Source organism: Populus euphratica, unplaced genomic scaffold (genome assembly GCF_000495115.2).
Source record: "Populus euphratica unplaced genomic scaffold, PopEup_1.0 scaffold137.1, whole genome shotgun sequence".
Classification (NCBI taxonomy): Eukaryota; Viridiplantae; Streptophyta; class Magnoliopsida; order Malpighiales; family Salicaceae; genus Populus; species Populus euphratica.
Window position 1 is genome coordinate 363,440 of NW_011500026.1, and position 24,047 is coordinate 387,486.

The 24,047-nt window shown below is 32.7% G+C and overlaps 2 protein-coding genes across 3 annotated transcripts; both read left to right on the forward strand.

Moving 5' to 3' along the window:
• The first annotated feature begins 5,376 nt into the window (after positions 1–5,376).
• LOC105142185 (protein TRANSPARENT TESTA 12-like) lies at positions 5,377–14,451 on the forward strand. 2 transcript variants are annotated; one of them, XM_011049697.1, is made up of 7 exons: positions 5,379–5,845; positions 5,975–6,606; positions 11,607–11,663; positions 11,846–12,084; positions 12,712–12,830; positions 12,951–13,037; positions 14,003–14,451. In XM_011049697.1, the coding sequence occupies exons 1-7, from the start codon at positions 5,441–5,443 to the stop codon at positions 14,066–14,068; spliced, it is 1,605 nt and encodes a 534-aa protein (XP_011047999.1). In that variant the 5' UTR covers positions 5,379–5,440; the 3' UTR covers positions 14,069–14,451. The 2 variants fall into 2 exon arrangements, with proteins under 2 accessions (XP_011048000.1, XP_011047999.1); XM_011049698.1 differs by lacking the exon at positions 12,951–13,037 and having other exon boundaries at positions 5,377–5,845.
• A 291-nt stretch (positions 14,452–14,742) lies between these two features.
• Positions 14,743–16,915, forward strand: LOC105142186 (uncharacterized). The gene is made up of 2 exons (XM_011049699.1): positions 14,743–15,029; positions 15,173–16,915. Exons 1-2 carry the CDS (start codon positions 14,986–14,988, stop codon positions 15,771–15,773), a joined length of 645 nt encoding a protein of 214 aa, XP_011048001.1. The 5' UTR covers positions 14,743–14,985; the 3' UTR covers positions 15,774–16,915.
• The last annotated feature ends 7,132 nt before the right edge of the window (positions 16,916–24,047 follow it).

Genomic DNA, 24,047 nt, shown 5'->3' on the forward strand with positions numbered 1-24,047 from the left:
AATAGAGGATGAAGATTGGAATGAAACATCACTCCATGAAAAATCTCCATTGCGAGATTTCTATTAAAATCTCTAAATCTTTATACAACATCTCCTTGAATAATATTTTAACATTAGTTTCATGATTACAAAGTATTTTTTTTAGATAATAATATTCTTTATTGAAACAAGCAAATCAATAAAATCTAATCTTCATTACCAATTTAAACTAATAAGTATTTTCTTCATTCATTTTTGTTTGTTAAAGTCTTCTAAACATGTTTGTTGAAAAGACATAAAAATTATTTTTTACCCCTTTTTTTTAAAACATTTTCAAAATACTTATGATCATTATTAATTAGTCTTAATAGAATTTGATTAATCCTTTATTTTTTCCTTAAGATGGAGAATTGGATGGAATCATTTTTCATGACCAAAGATTCAATTTTATAATCAATATAATCACTTTTCATGTTTTTTTTCTTCTTATTAATGAATAAATATCTTCACTTATATGTCTTTGATATCTTGTATTTCTTGAAAAGTGATTTGATTTATAGGATTTGCTATGATACTTATGAGATCGATTATATTTATTATACGTGTGCAGTGTCGCAATGAATGAGTCCACTCTTGGTATCTGGAAATTAGGAAATGAGGGAGACAAAAATTTCTTATATTATCAGTGGGAAGAAGGAATGAGAATTGCCACCTAGGATTTTGATCATTAGAAACCCGAACTGGTCTCAGAAATCGGGCACGAAGACTAGTTGCGTGAAGTAAAGATATTAGAATTTTAAATATGCTCTATTTAAGATAAACTATATTGTTTACTTGTTTAATATATGCTAAGGTATTGTCATGTTTTCTAATTATTAGTTTATCTAAGGTTTAAGAAAAGTTCTTCTCGATAAAAAGATCCTTATCTTATTGGGTAAAACCTAACTATTCTAATGTCAACAAAAAGAATAACTACCTCTTATTTAATATTAGAAATACACTTCCGTATAAGTTCATAATCTTATATATTAAAAGAAAACAAAATAATTTTTTTGGTATTTTTGAAATATTAGCTTAGTTCTTATGGCTTTAGTAAATTGGTTATTAAAGCAAAAAACACATGCTAGTACAACTTTTTTTTGAATTTTTTTGTTATATGAAAATATGTTATGATTTTTGTACCTTGAGAGACTTGGCTATATGTATGAAAACAAGATATTTTTTTTGCTTTTTCATATAATATTTTTTACAACATTTAGGAGAAAATTAAGTATTTTAATATCAGATTTGTACCTTTACAATATAAAAATACAAACCAATATTAAACAAAATTAATAAAAAAATACATTAAAAAATCAAAAAAAATTTAAAAGGATTTTTCAACTTTTTGGATGCCTTTTTGTTTAATATATAATATAATTTATTATTATATTATAATAAAATACGCTGGGTTGAGCCCGCCCCAATCTTGTGGGCCGAGCCCACCCTGCTTGGGCCGAGTTCAATCTAAAAGGAACTGGATCGACCTTAACCCAAAAGAGGGTTAGGCTGATGCTAGCCCAATAAACATTCCTTTTATATATATATATATATATATATATATATATATATATATGCTGGGATAGATTTGACCCGACTATTTTGGTCTAGGCTGGTACTATCTGGCCTAAAAAATAGTGGAAAAAACTCTTCACTATTCACGTAAATAGTGGAGAATGAGAGTGAATTAATTTACTCTCCACTCTTCACTTACAAAACAGTGAAGAAGAGAACAGTCACGAAAAAGAAGAGGAGTAGAAAGTTGACTTGCGGTGGCTCATGGCTGTGTTAACTGGCGGCGGCGGTAAGTAAAGCAAGTGGTGGTTCGCAATGGTTTCTCCCTTTTTTTTTCTTGCTTGTTTTTTTTCTTCTTCTTTCTATTTTTTTGTTCTCTTTTCCTCCTCTCCTCTCTCGTTTTGGTGTGTTTCTCTCTCTCTCTCTCTCTGTTTTTTTTTTTGTTTCCTTTTGTTTTTTTCTCTTTTCCACCTTTGTTGTTTTTCTTTTCCTCCTCTCTGTTTTCCCTTATTATTTCTTTCTTTTTTCCTCTCTGATTTTCTTCATCTTTTTCTCTGCTTTTCAACTCTCAAATCCCCTTTTTCTCTTCATTTTTCTCCTTGCTCAAAATCCTCTAAAATTTCACCTCTCTCCTCTTTCCTTTGCTTCTCTTGTCTCCTGGTATTTATAAGAGGGAGAGAGAGCTACTACCCCTGTCCAGTCATGGAACATGAATAGGGTAGTTGGGGCGGCCTCTGTACAGTCACCTGCAAGACATGACTTTCACTGTTTTTCCATCATGGGGGTAGGCCATGAGGGGGTGTGGGTTGTGTTGAGTTTTCAGGCAAGTTGGAGGGAGGGAGAGAGAGAGAGAGACAAACGCTGCAAAAGAGGGGAAGGAAAACCTTCTTCCCTGGTCTTTGCGCGTTAGGGAAAGAAGATGGCGTACAATGCCATTTAAAATGACATTGTTTTGTCTGTTTTTTTTTTTTATGAACAATGCATGAAACGATGTTGTTTTGTACAACACACGACTTTTCATTTAAAAGGAAAATGGTGCTAAAAAAATCTAATTTTCAAAGCATTCCTTAATTTTTGATTTGTTCAATCAAGTTCTCAATTGTAATTTTGATTTTGAGAATCAATTCAATTGCATCCCTATCAAATCCAAATGTTAGCCCTAAAGTTAGCAGCTATTTTTATTTTTTTTATTTTGGTCTTTGATCTTAGATTTATGTAATTTAACCTCTAAATGACCATTAAGTTTTTAAAATTCTTCAATTTAGCCCTTGATTCTTATCAATTGGATCCTCAGAGTTTGACGCCATTTATAAAATGGTCATTGACTGAGAATTTCTTCAATTTAACTCTTAATTGACCTTAAAACTTTGATTTTTTTACAATTGAGCTTGTGATTTCAACCAATTCACTTAGTAAAAATTAAATTTGATTTCTTAAAATTTAAATCTTCTCAATTAAGTCAAAATTACACGTCCAAACTTAACTTTTCACTAATTAATCCTTTAATAAAATTAATTTGATCTATTTAAAGGATAATTAAGTCATTGTACTTGATTAAATCCTTCAATTAGATTTAAATTAATTATCAAATATAATTAAACTTTAATTTGACCCATGATTAAATCAAATTGGCCAATTAGAAATTTAATTATGCCATTGAACTCTTGCATGCTTGCAAGTCATCTATCCGTGAACTTTTCACTTGTTTAAGCACAAAATTAGAAATTTAATTATGCCATTGAACTTAATTTCTATGCAAATTCATCTATTAATTATTTAATTTGATATTGAATCTGCATTGTTTCTTCAATCTTGGATACAATAGGGTACAATTTGGCTAGCTGTGATTTTCATCCAAAATTACAATTTGATTTCCCCATATGTTTGAGATCTTCCTTGGTCTGCTTTCTCTGCATCATTAATTTTTATTTTATTATTTGATTTTTTTTGAAAGAAAAAGGAGTGAATTTGGAGAATAATAAAAAAATAAGTTATGATAGTTGTCTCATTTTTATAATACTTATGATAGAGAAAAAACTAGACAATTTCTTCTCCTGATTTTTAAAGGATATTAGGACTTGAAGATGATGAAATTAGGGTTAAGTTCTTTCATAAAAGATGTACTTTGGTATGTTTGCTTTCCAATAATCAAAATAGTAATAATTGGTTTCATTTTTTATGATAATGATATTTTGTGTAAATTAAAACTTGTAAAATTTTAGATAATAATATAAATCATAACATGGTAACTCACTTGCTAGTTTAAGTTATAGAGTTGAACTGATTCATTAACATAATATTATAGCATTGTAGACGAAATAGTTATGAGTTTGAGTTTTACTATCCTTATTTTTTTCTAATTAAATTAAACTATTGAGTCGAAATGGTTCTGTGTATATTTCAAGAAAAAAAAGAATTTTACCTAACAACTTATAAAACTATTGGATTGAGATGATTTTTATCATAAAATAAAAAAAAAATTAAGATAGGGAGTTACAATGAAATGAATATATATATATATATATATATATATATATATATATATATATATATATATTAATTTCGAGAATATCTTTTGAGAAGAAATATTAAGTTAATCGACAATGAATATACTAATGGAGAGTTTCACTAAATCCAAGTTATTGAAATGATAACAAATCTAATAGTTTAGCTAGGTCAGAGCAGGAAAACACCATGCAAACCTCTTGGTCAAACATTATGGGCGCTGCAATAAGAATGTTTTTCTTTTCCTTAAGTTTTGCAACAACCAAGACTTCAAAGTAATACCAAACTTAACGAATGCACACTCTTTGTTTCCTTCTATTTGTTGATGGGTAATGACAAGCTTATAGCAGTTCACGTTTGTTTTTCATTATCTCTTATCAGTCTTCGATTATGTTTTCTGGACAGTTACATCTACTAATGTTAAAAATAAAGAAAACGTGATAAAAATATTAAGAGTACATGAGCCCTTAATTGAATCATGATTAATTTTAACTTAGGATCAATTTGTAGGTTTTATTAATCTAACTATTTATATGAATTTTTGGTTTTTCTCTTATCATAATTTTTTTTTTGTTATGATGTATATAGAAAGAATCTGGTTACAAAATGGTTATAATATCAGGGAGGAAACTATAACTTAATTTGTCTCTATAATTTAATGAAATTAATTAATTTCTCTTTATGGTTTCAAGTATTATATATATATTTGATCCTTTATCTCAAGTATTATTGTTTCAATTTGTGCTTTTAAATTTGTTTACAAGTCCTTCTGTCAAGTTTTTTTTTTTTTTTATATATATATATATATATATATATATATTATTTTTCAACTGTCTTTATTCTTTTTAAGAAAAAGAAGGCAATTTTTAAGAAATAAAAAGAAAAAAAAAAGAAGCAATAGGAAGTAGATGAGTTGAAAACTTTTCATTAGAAAATATAAGAAAATAATATAAATTATATCTTAGAACTTTATCTAATAATTTAAATTATTGGTTGAGATAATTATTTGATATAATATCAGCGTCTTGATAATCAAATAATCATAAGTTCAAATTTCACCATCCAAATCATATCTTAAAACATCATTTAATAATTTAGATTATTAAATTAGACCCGTTACACTATATTTTAAAACCCTTGAAAAACATTATAATATGGTAATCAACATATTCATATCTATAATAATTTTTTTTTTTTTTTTACCAAGACTTATTTCTTTGTTATTATATAGTCCTCAAATTTCACATCACATTTGAGCAAGATTCCGAATTATTATATTTAATAAAAATCATCATGAATTTGTTAGATGATATTCCTACACACATAAACACTTCTTTTTTCTAGAGGTCATCCTGCATCCACCAGCACACTCTACTCTCATTTTAAGCTAAACCTTCAGTATATGTACTTAGCCACCCATACAAAATCCTATAACAAAGAGTGTGAAACACAAATCATGTCCTCCAACAGTATTGAAAACACAATAGATGACTCCAGTACTGGAAATGATGAGATTCATCAACCCATGTTGCTAGACAAGCAACCATCCCAGGAGCCAGTAATCAGTTCTGAACTTGAAGATGTACTATCAGATACAAGTTTGTCATACTTTAAGCGACTCCAAAGAGCCACCTTCATTGAGTTAAAGACACTCTTCCAGCTAGCAGGACCAGCAATTGTGGTTTACTTGCTCAACAATGTGATTTCCATGTCAACTCAAATCTTATGTGGTCATCTTGGCAATCTTGAGCTTGCTGCTTCCTCACTTGGCAACAACGGAATCCAAATTTTTGCCTATGGCCTTATGGTAACTAAACAATCTCAAGAAAGAAAAAAACTCTAATGAATAATTGTTCTTGGTTTGGTGTTTGTCTTTTTCTTCGTTTCCTCATAAAAACTTGAGTTCGATGATCTGATAATTGATAACGGCATGCAGTTAGGGATGGGAAGTGCGGTGGAGACACTATGTGGCCAAGCGTATGGGGCACAGAAGTATGAAATGTTGGGGATATATCTTCAGAGATCAACAGTACTCCTTATGGCAACTGGGATTCCACTTATGATGATATACATATTTTCTAAGTCTCTCTTGATCTTACTAGGTGAATCAGACACCATTGCATCAGCAGCTGCAATATTTGTGTATGGCCTTATTCCACAGATATTTGCTTATGCTGCCAATTTTCCCATTCAAAAGTTCTTACAAGCTCAAAGCATAATTTTCCCTAGTGCATACATATCAATTGGTGTCCTTGTGGTGCACCTTTTACTGAGTTGGATTGCAATTTATAAATTGGGATGGGGGTTGCTTGGTGCCTCATTGGTTTTGAGCTTGTCATGGTGGGTTTTAGTGGGAGCACAGTTTGTTTACATTCTAGCAAGCCGAAATTTCAAGCACACATGGAAGGGATTTAGTTTGCAGGCCTTTTCTGGCTTATGGGAATTCTTCAAGTTATCGATCGCATCAGCTGTTATGCTATGCCTTGAGACTTGGTACTACCAGATTCTTGTTTTGATTGCTGGTCTACTCAAAGATGCTGAAATTGCCTTGGACTCTCTGACAGTTTGGTAAGAAAAGAGGCTCTACTTCCTTAATAACTGTCGGTTTGTGAGTGAGTTTGAGGAGATGTTTAGGATTGCTCTTTTTTTTTCTAAAAAGAAAACTTTCGACATAACAAATTCAACATTCTTTTTAAAATTATTTTTTGTTCTACGAATGTTTTTTTAATAGTTTTTATGTGTTGATATATAAAATAAAATAAAAATTTTAAAAAATTATTTTAATATATTTTTAATTAAAAAACATCATGTTATCCAACCCACCAAGCATACAATACCATATATATCCGGAGATATCTTCATTATCGTATCTATGTCAAAGTCGAATCTCTGCAAATAGGGTTATATCACGCAGAGTCGTCAACGACAGAGGCAGAACACCTCTACATAAACTTAAGATTTTTTACGAGGTGTACCAGTTGCCTTGCCACTTGGTCGATCGTATGTTGACAATGGCCACCACGATCGAGTATTAATAAGTTTTTGTCTCGAGGCTCTTGGGTCGCATCCAAGTGGCCAAGTAATTATATTTTCGTACACACTCACAGATCTTGTCGCGCATGCCTCATTTCTCTGTGTAGAACAAACGTTCACCATGCACGCTTGAGCTACCATTCCATATAAGGACTGTTGGGATATATTTTTATTTAACAGGTAACAGCTTTTATAGAGAGATGATATTGATAAAAGGTTATAATGATAATTATATTAATTATTAAAAAAATAATATAATTTATATGTTGTTATTATTAGTGTTATAATTTATGGTCAAGTTGTTTTATTATTGATATCTATAAATAGAGGTATTATTTAACAGTAAAATAAGAAAGAGAGTGGTGAGTATGTGTAAAAGAGTAGAGAGAAAGAGAGAAGAGCAATGACAGTAGCCTTGTTGACATTGTAGTAGTTACAAATACAGGAATGAGAGCTGGGAGCTGAGTAGAGTGAATGTGATCCTTTTCCTTCATGTATTTGTATTTTATCCTTTCTCTATCTCTAATAATATGGAACTCTCCCGTGGATGTAGGTGATTTGCCAAACCATGTTAAATATTGTGTCACTGTGCTTAGCCTCCAATAAGCAATTATCAGTATATCACTAGTCGGAATCCCCAACAATTGGTATCATAACATATGGTTTCAAGTGGTGTTTGATTTTTGCTTAAAAATAAAAGTTGTCAAAATTATGTTTTGACCATACCATTGTGAAGAAGAGAAAGAGATGATCACACTAGTGAAAACAACGTTAAAATTAGATGTTGGATATAGCCGCATGCACCGACGAGGTGGCTGTCCACCTGTGTCGATGCGCCCCACTTGTCTTCTTTGCTTGGATGGGTTGACTTGACTCGAATACCAGATGACCTGACCCACATGACTGACCTAGATAAGGATGACATCATTATAATGTCAGCATGCACAGTTGGCATGCCATGTTAACAACCAGTCAGCCAACATGTCATCATAGCAGGACCAACCTATCACGTAATCAACTAGGAGCTAAGCTAAGTTGAGCTAAGCTGAGTTAGAGCCAAACCGTGAATCGAGGGATAGGATCCAGTGTAGCAGATTCTACGTGCAATTGGATCTGAGATTGAATCTGGGCCGTTTATCAGGCAAGAATTGTTTTAATCAAATCTTAGCCGTCTGAAATGTGATTTGGATGATTTCAAACTTGTTTCCATCTAATTTGATCATTTCGGATGTAATGGTATGATCCGATTATTGAGATTTAGGCTGAAAGTAGTGGTGGTGAATTAACAAAAGAGATTGCCCAATTAGGAGGTATCTAAAGGTCATCATGGTGGTCGATGGAGATAAGAAAGAAAAAATCACATATGTTAGACCAATTACATGTGCTGAACTGTTAAATAGGAAGATCTTTTAGTTGCCTTGAAGGAACCAAATTGGAACACTCTAGACACCCGATCATGTGGGTGATTTGAGGTGGAGAGTGGAAATTGATGAAGATCAATCTTAACGAATCTAAGCACTGGTAATCTCGTCAGATGTTGAGAAATCAGGTATAAAATCAAGATATTCCAAATCACTTGTAAAGAAAAGTTGCAACAAAGCTAGCAAATGGTTGTATATATAGAAAGACAGTATGATGAATAGATATGGCTTAAAAAGTTTTGGCTAAGAGATTGAGCTTTAAGCAGGACTGGTGTGACCCCTTTAATCTTTCCTGGAAACTTGCTTAGTTGAAGGATTATCCATATGGTACTATTTTTGTATATGTAACAATTTATGATGAAACTATTGAAGACTAGCACGATGATGATATAAAGCAACAATTGAGTTCTGTATGATCAAGGATCTAATGGAGTGGTGATTTCTTTAAAGAAGTTAGATTCCGTGACTGTGATTTCTCAGAGGGTAGAATTGATGAAGACCTTGATAATGGAAGAGAAATACAACAAGGGGATAAAGATTGACACCCTATTTTGATTTGAATAGGTGTCATGACAGGATGAGTTGCTGTTAAACATAAAAGCAATTAGGAGAAATTTAGAGAGCATAAATTATACAAGGGCACACGAAAATTGTGTATGATACCTCTAGGATCCAACAAGGTATTGTAATGAGACGACAGGTGCAAAGAGAAGAAAAGTTTTTAGATGAAGCTTAGAGTAAAGACTGTATAAAGGATGTATAATAGAAAGTCTCTTGTGCTCTTGATGAAAGCAACATGTAAAGACCTTTCAATGTATGCAAGGATGGAAAGATGAGCTGTTGCAGAAACATCTAATTGAGGGGGTGAAAATGCTTATGATAAAAAGCGATCACCTATAAAAGGAAAACACCAAAAGAGAGTTGGTGTGGATAGATTTATCAAGTAGAAAGACATAGAAGTTCCAAACACAGAAATTGAGATAAAGGATTGTGAGGAGTATACCACAACTCTCTCTTTTTATGTGATCAGTGGCAGTAAAATCTCTCAAGTTCACATAGTGGTAGAGAATCTTGAAGTCACTTTGAAGCGTCCCAGCTGAAGGAGCACCTTAAGGAGAAGGTGTACGGGCCACGATATAAGCATAAGTTCAGACCACCTCATGATGGGCGGATTCACCTCAGAAGAAGGTGTAAGGGCCATGATATGAGCCTAATATCAGACCGTCTAATGACAATGGGCAAGGACACCTTAAAGAGAAGGTGTGAGGGCTATGAGATAAACCTAAGATCATATCGTCACATGACAACGAGCGGAGACATCTTTGATGGAAGATGTGAGAACCATGATAGGAGCTCCAATTATAGAACGCCCTAGAGCCAATGTGGTGGCTAGATATGAGTGGACAGGTGTATGTACAGCCAATAAAGTGACTATGATGAATATTGAGACAAATGTCGGATTGACTTTCATGGATATTTCCCCCATGTTAAAGATCAATGAGATAAAAGATATTTATCTTAGACAATAATTGGATGACTTGTGGAGCATTAAGATGCGATTGCTAGGAATGAGTAGAGGGCAAGCGCAAGTTCTTGGAACAAGTTAACTCTTGTCAAGGTGATGAGCTTGGTAATGACATTATAATACTCAGGGTATGAAGACAGATATAGATCAATCTTTAAAGGTGGAAAGCTACCTAGACTCTTGGGACTAAGAACAAGAGACTCACGAAAAAGTAAGACGTTATTTATAGGGTGGAACAAAGGGCAGACGCTTGGATGAGTAAACTCTTGAAAGAGTGGTGAGCTTGTGATCATATTGAGATACTCAGATAATGACTGTTGCACTTGGAAATAGAAATTTTTGTTTGAAGGGGTGTTGTAAGCCTTGATGTAAAGCTTGAAAAATCATTCCGGACCAAGCATTGTTGATACGCTCGAAAGGGAATATTGTTCCAGAGACAAGCATTAACACTTTTCAGATGTGATGTGGTAAACCATCTGGTTGAAGTAATCATTTGGAGTGAGTAAATGGGTGCTTTGGTAACTTCGGTGACTAAAAGGTTTGGCGAGTACCTGTAAACTTGGATAAAAATGCTCTCGGAATGGTAAGCTTAAAAGAGCTATAGAATGCAAGCATGTGCTGAAGAAGCAAGAGGACAATTGCCCATGTAAATGTTAAAGGGGATGATTGTTGAGATATTGTCATTTAATGGGCAACAACTTTTATAGCCTATCCTAAGATAGAGGGATGACATTATTAAAAGGCTACAATGATAGTTGCCCCAACCAATGACAAAAATGATGTAACCTATGTGCTGTCACCATTAATGTTATAATTTATAACCAAGTTGTTTTACCATTGATGCCTATAAATAGAGGTATTATTTGAGAGCAAAATAAAAGATAGAGTGGTAAGTGCGTGTAAGAAAATAAAGAGAAAGAGGGAAAGGCAATGGCAGCGGCCTTGCTGTCATTGTAGTAGTTGCAAGTTTAGCAATGAGAACTGAAAGTTGAGCAGAGTGAATGTGATCCTTCTCTTTCATGTATTTGTATTTTATTATTTCTCCATCTCTAATAATATAGAATTCTTCTATGGATGTAAACAATTTACTAAATCATATTAAATATTATATTATTATGTTTAGCCTTCAATGAACAATTATTAATATATTACTGGTCGGAATCCTTAACAGAGACGACTCTGCACTATCATGTTTAATTTAAGGGCCGGATCATGGTACTTATTCAAAATAAGTAGGTTGCATTATTAGGTAGCACATGAACTTTAAGCACTCTGCATAAAATCACTGTATAGTTGATTGATTGACATGGAATGATCATATTTGCTAGAGAAAGCTTTTAAATATATAAATGTTTATCCATTAAAAAAAAACTTTCATCTTTTAATTAAAGCAAACTATGCAACATATAATTGTGCTCCCAATATTAATTAATTTGTTAGTGTAGAAATTTTTCGATCAACTTTAGCTAAAAAATTTCGAAGGAAAATCATAAAATCTAGCCTGATTATGTATCAAATTCCTTGATTAAGTCACTTTTTATGCGTGCATGATTCACAATATTTTGAGTATTTGCTTTATTTGAACGCAGCATGACAATATCAGGATGGGTGTTCATGATCTCAGTTGGTTTCAACGCAGCAGCAAGGTTAGCTTTACTTGTATAATTACTAGCTACTAGCAAAATGATCAATGAGGTGTTTTTTTTTTAAATCATTAGGACGAAGGATTTAGTATTGATTGACATACAAGTTGACATAGCAGAAAATAATTTATAGCTAGGAGAATTGTTTTTCACAAACATTAAATTTAGTTAATTGTTATATGCAGTGTAAGAGTGAGCAATGAATTAGGAGCTGGACATCCCAAATCAGTATCATTTGCTGTAGTGGCTGTAACTTTAAGCTCCTTCATTATAGCTCTGGCCCTAGCTATTGTTCTGCTCTTACTTCGCCATGTGATCAGCTACGCCTTCACTGGTGGTTCCACAGTTGCCGATGCTGTCGCAGAACTCTCTCCTTTCTTGGCTATCTCTATTTTACTAAATGGAATCCAGCCTGTTTTATCTGGTAAGATGTTCGTAATCTGTAACCTAAGTAGTAGTAGCTGCTTTCTATGGCCTTGGTCTTAAATTACGCAGGGGACAATCCCATAATAGTACGCATAATGATTTTGTTCTTGTAACACAAGGCTCCCTTTTCTCTCTGTGTTTTTTGCTGCTGCGAAAGAGTTATAAATTATAATTTTTTTAATCTATATTTTAATAGAAAGCTTTAATTAGGATCCTTGTAGTATATTAATTAATTAAATATTTTTAAAATTATCAACCCAGTTTCAATTAGAACTACTATGCTACCAAACGACTCGAAGTTTATATGGGTTCAAAATAGGGGTGAAGCTAGGTATCACCGATGAGATTTTTTTTGATATTTTAACTAGCTGTCTGATCTGATTGTTCAAGATCCCTTTTTTTTAAAAAAAATATTTTAACCCAACATTTATCAAAAGCAATTAACTGACTCCATATGTTATTATATATGGGCGACCCTTTCCTGATAAGGATTTATCTTTTTTCTCCGTAGAAGTAGCAATCAATTCTTACAATCACAATCAGAGGCCAGTAGTTATACATTTCTTTCTTTCATTTGAGTAATTATTCTTCCTTATAAAATTGAATTTATATTGAGTTCTTAAAGGTGTAGCTGTTGGATGTGGATGGCAAGCATTTGTTGCATACGTCAATGTTGGATGCTACTATTTTATTGGTATCCCACTGGGATGTGTTCTTGGCTTCAAGTTGGACTTCGGTGTTAAGGTACATTGAACCATACCTCATGTGATGGCCTGAAAGAGAAATCGAATCAAGATTGAATTAGCAAAATCATGTTTAATATTGTCGTATATATACTCAGATCATATATATATATATAAACAGGGAATATGGTCTGGGATGATAGGAGGCACACTTATTCAAACTATCATATTATCATGGGTTACCTTTCGTACGGACTGGAATAAAGAGGTAAATTTAATGTTTCTTTTTCTCATTTTCTTTTTCATTATATACAATTTTTTTCCTTTCCTTTTCTTTTTGGGATAAGAGGGACATTTCTTTGATAACGAATCAACTATCAAGCAAACTCACATACATACAAAAAGTGTAAGGAAAAAAAAAAAGGAATAGAAAACTTGAGAGAAAACTAGTAAAAATTGAATAATACAATTTATCAATGAGCAGGGGATGAGTCTTTTCATATACATCATTTTATATCTATCTAAATCATTTAAATTTATTTAAAAAATATATCAAATTAATAATTTTTTAGTTAAAATCCTTATATAAAAATTATCTTGATATTTATTTGATGATTTTGATGTGAGAATATTTAAAACATCTAAAAAACATCAACTTGATGCTTTTTAATAATTAGATAAAAATCATTAAAAAAATACTTTTAAACACAATATCTAAAACAAACTTAATTTTAATGTATGAAAAATTAGCTCAAGTATTACAATAATAATAATAATAATAATAATAATAATAGTAATAATAACAACAATAATAATAAGAAGAAGAAGAAAAAATTGAGAAGCTGAAATATTCAAGAACAATTCGAAAATTGGATAAATAGACTATTTTTTATTTAATATTATGATGAAAAAAATAAATAATCATAAAACTAATTAATAATCCATTACTGAGATATTTTCTAAAATCATAATAATTCAATACAAAAAACCCAAAATAAATAACAAATTTTAATTTTTAATAAATTTAATATTAAAATATAAAAAAACATATTATTATTCTAATAAACAGTGAGGAGGTAAAGTCCTTGATTAGTTCTTTTCAATAATAATGATATATGCTATCTACCAATTTTATTGTGCGTATGAGCGTCGGACTGGTAGATAGATAATTTTATAGGACAGTTTTCGAATGTTTCGTAAGAACATATGGATGTTGAATTTGGGATTGTTCAGGTTGAGAAAGCGACAAATCGGTTGAATATATGGGACAACATCAAGCAGCCTCTCTTGAAGGATTAAATCAACTTGTCGTTTCATTAGCTAAAAACCGTTATGGGGACATTAGCTTTCGGCAATTCTACGAGTTGAAGATTCCTGATCACAATGATGCCTCCATTGTGACGAGGAGTTGATGTCATTTCTTCCGCTATTTTTTGTGTAATAGCAACATCTCGAACAATATCGGCAGCTGTTGCCATTTATTTTCTTTTCTCCCAAAATCAAATAAAAAGTGAAATGTGATTTTTTTGTTTTTGTTTTTGGTTTTACGATGAAGAGTGATGTCTATGGTGATGTATAGCTTGAAGTTTGAACGGCGATGTCTACTGAGGGAGCACACCTCAATATTTCCTTGTTCTAATACAGTTTGAGGAATGAAAAACGGAGTCCTTGTTTTGTTTTAATTATGTGCTTCATTAAGCTACAGTTCATCATTAGTCTTTAATAACGCATAGAATTAATATAATTTGTGACTATTATATGAGGAAGTAATGTTAATTATTTTTTTCTATGCTTGTTTTTTATGCTTAGATCTTAAAAAATGTCTCCAACCCGTACATAGAACTTCAACTCATTTCTAGTCTTAATTAGATCCCCAACATATTTTTAGATTCGCAGTCCTTTTGTTAATTTAAATTAACATAATGGATAAGTAATCATGTAAAAATTCATTTGATTTCTCTTTCTCTCATTAAAAATCAAAACAAATTTACTGAGAACTATCACAGCTGCTGTAGATCATAAAAAAAAAAGTGAGCTGCGTTTTTCTTTATATTACTTGGTATATCTTGTTAGTTTTATGTTATTCAAGCATGGGTCTTAACGAATTCGTTGAAATTCATTGATTTTAAATGCTGGGCAAATTCTGGGTTTTGGGAGTACACAAGACTTGGCGGTTATGGAAGCAGATATTAGCATACAGATGGATAGGGAGGTGAATGATTGGACTGCAACTCAGTAATTGCATTTTTCAGCAAAACTCGTAAGCGCTTTAAACATTTACAATTATGAAGATTTTTTTTTCTGAATAGTCGTGGACTGTGTATGTCTATATATGAAGAGGAGTTCTATTAGGACTATGTTATTGAATGAGGATATTGATGTCTGTTACTTACTTGAAACTAGGAGGAAAACATGCTCTGATAGCCTTGTCACCGCTTTATGGAATAAGAATTCTGTCAAATGGTTCTCGGTAGATTCTGTAAGCAATGCAGGTGGGATTTTGGTGTTGTCGAATGAAAGTACATTCAAGGTGGATTCAATTGAATATGGAGGGCAATGGTTAGGATTATTTGGGTTGCACGTTCAACTGGACCTCAAATACGCAGGGAGTTCCATTGCTGAACGCAGGATTTTATGGGAAGAACTTCTAATCCTCCAATCTGCTTTCGAAATCCCGTTGTTTCTTGGTGGGGACTCTAATGAAACACTAAATCAGAATGATAGGAGCAGCCGATGCATGAATGAAGTTGGTTCAAGAGATTTCAGTTCTTTCCATTCATCTTCCGACTTACTGGAATACCCTCTCAGTGGTCATCGTTACACAAGGTTCAGTGGACACTCAATAAGTTGTGTTGACAGAGCATTTGCCTCTCCAGAATGTCACTTGAAGTTTTCAATGCTGACTCTAACACGTCGTTCAAGGGGTCTATCTGATCACTGTCAAATGATGCTAGGAGTGCAAAATCAGGATTGGGGCTGGAAACCATTTAATTTGGTCCTTTAATTGTTGGGTTTCTCGACCCATGTTTATGAAGACAGTAGAATCGTTTTGGCATGAATGCTGTCTAGAACACATTGGCAGATTCAGAATTGTACGAAAGTTGAATCTTATGGATAATAAGCTTAGAAGGTGGAATTAATAGCACTGACTTTCAGAATCAGGATAATCAGTTGTTACAGCTACAAAGTGCCATTCAAAAACTGGAACATGAAGGGGAGGATCGACAGCTTGCGGAAGCAGAGATTACAGAGACTCCACTAAAAACTCTGGGAAGTCATTAAATGCGTTGAAGCGATATGGAGGCTAAAGTCACGGCATAATTGGTGTAAGTTTGGAGACAAACACACAAAATTCTGGAAACAAATATTAGGAGGGGAAGAAATAATATCACAAGTATTCTTCATCATGGGCTCATCCACACCTCTCACAAGGGTAGTAAGGAGGCTGCAATATCTTTTTCCTATAAGGTTCAACATGGGACAAGCAACATGTCACGCAATATCTTCCAATCAAGCAAGGTAACTGGAGCAGGAGGTCAAGAAGCAGTATGGGACTGTGATGATTCGAAGCCCCCCATGGCTTCACATTCAGTTTCTACAAAAAGGCTTGGCACTTGATTTGAGATGCTATATTTGATATGGTGACTGAATTTGTCAGAGTTGGAAAATTGCCTAAAGGGATCAACACATCACATGTAGCAGTAATCCTTATAGTCAACAGAGTTCAGACCAATCAGTTTGATGCATGGACTGCATAAGATACATGGAAAATTACTCTTATGAGATTGAAAGCTATCTTGCCAAGCATAATCAGCCCTACTCAAAGAGCTTTTATACCAGGATGATAAATATTAGATATGGACTCATGATGGCAAATGAAGTACTTCATGGGGTGAAGAAGAGTGGGAAGAATGGGTTTATTATGAAGGATGATTTTCATAAGGCGTTTGACATCGTTGCTTGGGAATATTTGGAGGAAGTAATGTCTTACAATGGATGTGGCAAGAAGTGGATATCTCTTGTTTCATAATGTATTTCTGGATCTAAACCTTCAACACTTATCAATGGCTCACTTGTATTACGTTAGGGTGACCCCCTATTACCATTATTGTTTGATATAGCAGTGGAGGGGCTGACAATCCTTTTCGAAAGAACTTTAGCCATTGAATATTTTAAAGGCATTGATTATGGAAATGGTATATATCTAAGTCATTTGCAATATGCAGATGATGCCTTGGTTTTTGCACCAAACGATTACAGTTCATTGCTTCATTTTAAAAGGGTCTTGAGGTGGTTTGAATTAGTTTCAGTGCAGAGGGTAAACTTCTGCAAGAGTTCTCTTGTTGGAATAAACCTGGACGAAGAATTGTTTTTGTCTCCTAAAAACAGTCTTGTGTTCACACCCCTTATACTACATGTCGGTTTTCCTGTTGCCAAAGGGTGTTGCTCAAATTATATCTTATATCCAATGAAGGGTTTTATGGGCTATACAAGAAAGCTTTGTAAGGTATCGTGGAAAGTTGTTGTGAGAGAAAAGGCCAGAGGAAGTCTAGGTGCGGGCTCTTTACAAGGGAAAAATAAGGCTTTGTTATTTAAGTGGTTATGGTGTCTAGGAGACCCCAATTCTGAAGGGTGGCAGGACATCATTCAACACCAGTGCAAGCCTTCTTTTGTCCATGGACTTCTAGTTTTCAATGTTGCATTATCTCAGCCTTTGAAAGGAATATACTCCACTTGTTAACTCTGATTCGACAGCTTCAAATATCTTAAAAGAATGAGTGCTATTTCAAGGGGGGCAACGGAGAAACCATTAAATTTTTTAAATTTTGAACAGATAAATGGCTAGAAGGAGGGACCTTGGTATGTCGTTTCCCACAACTTTATGAAATTTCACCCATAAAAACAAAGACACTAGTAGAAATGGGGGATTCCAGGGCAGATTCTTGGCACTGGAACTTTAAATGGAATCGACGATTAAGATCTTTTGATACATCACAACTTCAGCATCTTATTGTCTTATTAAATTGGGTCAGCTTGAGTACACATAGCGAGGATTTGTGGCTACGGGTAGCTGAAAGCACAGGACAATATACTGTCAAGTCTTGTAGTATGCTACTTGACAAAACAGAGTATCTGGGTACATTCACCTTCACTAAACGGTTATGGAAAGGATTTGCTACCCTTAAGATTGAGACTCTGAATTTGCTATGCAACTCGGTGTTGTTAGCAGCGTTTAATGAATTGGTTGTGCCTTAACGAGTGCATGTCAAAGTCTATTGATCATGTTATTTTGAAATGGAGTGTTCTAGTAAAAAGCAAATTCCAACCACGATCACTTAATATGTTGTCTTATTAGATTTTGTGGAATGTTTGGAATGTAAGAAATAAACTGATTTTAAAGGATATAATGCGAGTTTGAAATACAATTTTTAAACTTATTTTTCATTGTTTGTTTTTCTAATTGAAGGTTACTAATGCAAATTTCTTATATATTGCAAATTATCTCTTTAGAAGTCTGGATAATATTCTAGAGTGAACAAATAAGTGATGATTCAATATTTTTACATTTCAATTCTTTCTATGTATATGTTTTGCATTCATCCTTTATCTATCTTTGTAAATCACTACTTTTACCTGTATTTTTAATAGTTTTTTGTAACCGGGGTACCATTGCTCCAGTGCTAAACAGTTCTTTGAAATAAAACACCTTGCTACTATATATATATATATATATATATAAAAGAAGGTCTCTCCACTGTTTTGAGTTAGATGACAAGATTCACCCATAATAATAGACACTTTTTTTTTATGATACAATAATAATGTATACTTTTCAATCCATAATTAAAAATATATAAAAATATAGATTGGGATGGATTATCAATTTAGGTCTCAATATATGATTTATTTTATTTTCTAACACATTCTGTAAAATGAAATAGACCTATATTACCTTATACTTGATTTTTTATCAAATAAATAAAAATAATAAGATTCAAACTTATAACTACTTGGTTATCAAAACTCTGATAACATATCAAATAATCATCTCAACTCAATAGTGAGATTCCAGTATATAACCTATATTATTCTTTATCACCGTTACAAATTATTTTAATACAAAACTTAAATTTTAGTTTAAATAAGCATTTTATTTTACTTTGTAAAATTACTTTAAACATGTCAAGTAATATCTTTTTATAAATAAAAATGAATAGATTATTTTTTTGGATTAAATTAATTTTCTTAATAAAAACGAAACGGCTTAATTTCAAGGATTGAATCAAAATTCTTTAGAAATAGACTATAAGACAACATTATTAAACAGTCCTCTAGCATCCGTCTGGATCACACATGAATCATGCATACTTCCCTATGTAATACCAACACTATCACATAAACAAAAATGAAAAGGGTCATTAAAGCTGATCTCGTGTAGATTTGCCTCGCTCAAAGGTCCTATTTTTGACAGTCACGTACGCACGACTGGTAGCTAGGATCGATGTACACTTGTTGTTGAGGAAGATTAATTATTTTATAAGAGGTTTGATATATTTTTAGTTAAATGTTTAGGACACTGACTAGCCTTTCTTTTTAACTTCAAATAACTATAACTATAACTATATATAGTTTAATTTATTTAGTTTTTTTTAATAAAAAACTCAATTATGCAAACATAAACACTTTAATTACTTTTTGTATAATAGTAAAAAATGCAATGAAATGATCACATTTACTAAAACCTCTTCTCTTTATTTTTTCTTTTCTTTTTATACAACTCTAATAGGTATCTTAACAACTCAATATGAAAAATTATCAATTTATTGTAGTTTTTACTAGTTTTCAGCCTGCATTACCCTGTGATTTAGATAAAAAAAGCTTTTCAATAAAAAAAGTTCATACCTAAAGAAATTATTTATAATTATTATTAAACTTGATCCAACTTGTCAATATTAAATTCTCTTGACCTAACTCTTTGCATAGTCTTAACTTAAAATTAGCCTATGAAAATTGTCATAACATGATGCAGTTGATTTAATATGTTTAAAGGTAACTCGAATGATTAGTTAAAAACATAATATTTCATTTTAAAAAAGTTTCAATTGTTAGGTTTCCTAAATATCATAGTTGCAGAGTAAATAATAATAATAAATTATTCAAGAGTCTCAAGTATTTTATTAGATATATTTAGAGTTGTTTAGTAATTTATTACTTAAAGATCTAATTTTTTTTCTTTAATTTTTTTTTAAATATTGGGTTGTCACAAGCCATAAGTTGTCCAATTATCCAATTTTCAATGGTAATTCACACGAATCACTAGTAAGAAATCTTCTAAATCTCTATTTAGGAGAGATGGATAGATATGCCTAGAGTTCCAGGTCTATATTTTGAGACATATGTAGTTTTTCTATTTAATAAACAATTATACTAAATAAAAAGCATAATTTATTATTTATAGAGAAATATAAAAAACCCTATAATTTGATAAAATATCAATTTATCTCTTGAGTAATATCTATATATTAATTCAGGATAATTTTAGAAATTAACTCAATCAAGTTCATACTTGATTTTTTTAGGTCTAAAAATATAATCTATATATTAATTATATTGTAGTTCTTACTTTCTAAAATATTATTTAAGTAAGTCATATTCAATTAAATCATCTCACCTTAATTTTTGACTAATGGTTCTTAATATATATAACTCATTAGATTCCTAACTCTTTTGAAGAAAATACAACTTATTATAGGCCAATTGTCCTCTTTGTAACCATGTCGTGTATAACACATAAATCAGGAAAAAATATCACAATACATTTTAGTGCATGAGTAAGTTTGCTGATAACAAATTCACTTAACTTTGGGATATGTAGGACCCCATTGAGAATAAGATCTAATGTAAGTTTGGTAAAACCACTGGAAACTATTTTAGCCTAGTCACTGTTAGACAAGTTCACATAATCACGATCGATGATCTTATTGTGTGTTGGTAATGACTTGGTGATATATTTCAGAAGGTAATATTTATTGTGCAGACTGATAGGAGTGTGCAATCATACCTATCATGTTTATAAAGTATTGGTTATTACCATTTTATTTTTCCAGTAAAGACTGTGAAGATGGCAGAATTGAAAGAAAGTTTTAAGAAGAGAAATGAAGAATGTAGAGAAAGCAGAGCAGTTAATGAAAGAAGATGAATTTAATCACTATTTTCCCACACTATTGTTATATTATTGCAGTTGTATTTATAGCTGATTTATAGACATAAACTAGCTTCTTTCTTCAATGATTAATAGTTTTTCTAACTGTTTTGCTAACTGTTTCTAACTGCCTAACAATATTAACAGATTTAATTATTTAACATAATATTAATAACTTCATCCCATAACCTCTTGACATGTGGCATCATCTTGATAGTTGATATCTTTACATTCCCTCGTAATCGTATGCATGGAAGAGCCAAACATAAGATTGGAGCAATGATGATGAAATAATGGAGAAGAAAGACCCTTAGTAAGGTTGTCAGCAAACTAATCTGCGAAAAAAACATGTTAAACAAGCAAGTCACCATTGATGACACATTCTTTAACAAAGTGATAATCAATTTAGAGATGCTTCATCCTGGAATGAAACATAGATTGGAAGCAAGAGAAAGAGCAGAGATGTTATCACAATGAATTAAAGGTGTAATAAGTAGTGGAACATGTGTATCATAGAAGAGTTGTCGAATCCATGTTAGCTCAGCAGCAACAATAGCAAGAGCTCGATACTCAGCCTCAGCAGACGAGCATGAGACTGTATGTTGCTTCTTAGAAGCCCATGAAATAGGACTAGATCCCAAGTAAACAACAAAACCAGAAACAGAACGACAATCATTGGGATCACTAGCCCAATCAGCATCACTACATGCTTGTAAGTTAAGAGTGTCAGGCTGAAAATGAATGCCATAATCAAGAGTACCTTTAAGATATCTTAAGATTCATTTGACTGCAACAACATGAGACTCTATGGGATTATGCATGAATTGGCAAGCTTGATTGACAGAGAAGGCAATGTTAGGACGTGTGAAGGTTAGATATTATAATGCTCCAACAATACTCCTATACTGCTGTGGATGAGAATAAGGCTTCCCATCATCCATGAGCAGGTGATGATAGGGAAGACAATGAGTGGCACAAGGCTTTGAATTTTGTAAACTAACTCGATCAAGTAATTCTTTGATATAGTTAGTTTGAGAGACAAATAAGACAGATGAAGAAGAAGAAACCTGTAGTCCCAAGAAATATGTCAACGAGCCTAAATCCTTCATATCAAATTCCTAAGTTAAGGCATCAATGACTGATGTAAGAAGAGATGAATGATTGCTTATGAGAAGAATATCATCGACATAAAGTAGTAATATCACATTAACATGAGAGGAATATTGAACAAATAGAGAAGGATCAACAAGAGAAACCTGAAATCCCAAGCTAGGTAGGAAACTTATAAACCTTTCATTCCAGGCACGAGGAGCCTGTTTCAACCCATATAAGGATTTGCAGAGTCTGCAAACAAAGTTAGGATAAAGCTTGCTCGTAAAACCTTGTGGCTGAGCTATATATACCTCCTCCTGAAGAATTCCATGCATAGATGCATTTTTAACATCAAGTTGCCTTAAAGGCCAATGAAACTGAGCTGCAAGGGCCAGCACCAGCCGAACAGTAGTTGGTTTCACTACAGGGCTAAATGTTTCATTATAATCAACACCCTCTTCCTGACTAAACCCCTTAGTAACATGGCTTGCCTTATGCCTAGCAATAGAGCCATCTGGATTTTTTTTTATACGATAAATCCATTTATAGCCTACAAGGTTCTTGGCATGTGGTAGGGGAACCAAAGCCCAGGTACCCTGGGCATTGAGAGCATTAATTTCTTCTTGTATAGTAGACTGCCAGGCAGCCTATGGTGAGGCAATCTTGAATGTGCTCGGTTCAACTGGAGAAAAGTCAACAGATTGAACAGTAGTGGAATAAGCTTTCCTTTTGGAGATACCATTCTTGGACCTAGTTGTTATAGGATGAATATTTATAGGGGACAGAGGTAAGATGACACAAGGATTCTCAGGATGAAAATCAGGATCCTTAGGAGAAGAAAACTATGTAGCAGAATACAATCCTGACAGAGGTGAAGAAATGATTAGAGAAGACAATGGGATGAATATTCATAGGGGACAGAGGTAAGATGACACAAAGATTCTCAGGATGAAAATCAGGATCCTCAGGAGGAGAAAACTGTGTAGCAGAATCCAATCCTGACATAGGTGAAGAAATGATTGGAGAAGACAATGAGTCCAAAGAGACAACAGGGCTCATGATGGATGATAAAGTAGAGCCTGTAGGCAAGACCGCATAGTGTAATGAAATGGAAGATGGAACAAGAGGAGACAAATGAGAAGGAGAAAAGTTAGTAGCTAAAGACTTAGAGATGTAAGGAAAAACAGACTCATAAAAAATAACATGACGAGTCACAAAACATTTATGATTTTGAAGTGAAAAATAGATATATCCCTTATATTGACCTGCATACCCCAAGAAAATACAGGTGGAAGTTTTAGGCTGAAGTTTGTGGGTGTTGTAAGGCTTGAGAAGAGGAAAGCATGCATAGTCAAAGACCTTTAAATGAGTGAGGATAGGTATGGAACCATATAGTAACAAATAAGGAGACTTGAGCTGAAGAATTGGACAAGGCATCCTATTAATCAAATAGATAAAAGTAGCATATGCATGGAACCAAAATTTAGAAGGGAGATGAGCCGTTTGTAGTAAAGTGATTGCTGTTTCTAGAATGTGGCGATGCTTCTTTTCAGCAAGACCATTCTGTTTAGGGGTGTATGGATAAGAAATGTGATGAACAATTCCTTTAGTGAGGAGATACTGCTTGAAAGAATGATTGAGGTACTCACCACCACCATCACTTTGAAAAATGCAAAGATTAGCAGAAAATTGAGGGATCAAGAAAGCATGAAATGAAACGAAGATGGAATAAACTTCTCTTTTATTTCTCATTGGAAAAATCCAAGTAAACCTAGTACATGCATCAATGAAGCTAACATAGTAACGAAAACCATCAATGGAAATAATAGGAGAGGGACCCTATACATCACTATGAATGACTTCTAAAGGTGTTGCAAACTTGAGTGCTGGATAAGAGAGAGGAAGTTTTGTAAATTTTCCTTCTAAACAAGCAGTATAGATGGATTTAGAATGGTCTGCAGTAAAAGAAATCTTGGATTGATG

Coding starts and splice junctions, on each gene's coding strand:
- LOC105142185 (XM_011049697.1), top strand. CDS start 5,441: ATGTACTTAGCCACCCATACAAAATCCTATAACAAAGAGTGTGAAACA. Junction 12,831..12,950: donor AGTTGGACTTCGGTGTTAAG/GTACATTGAACC, acceptor ATATATAAACAG/GGAATATGGTCTGGGATGAT. Junction 13,038..14,002: donor GTACGGACTGGAATAAAGAG/GTAAATTTAATG, acceptor GGGATTGTTCAG/GTTGAGAAAGCGACAAATCG.
- LOC105142186 (XM_011049699.1), top strand. CDS start 14,986: ATGATTGGACTGCAACTCAGTAATTGCATTTTTCAGCAAAACTC. Junction 15,030..15,172: donor TGCATTTTTCAGCAAAACTC/GTAAGCGCTTTA, acceptor ACTTGAAACTAG/GAGGAAAACATGCTCTGATA.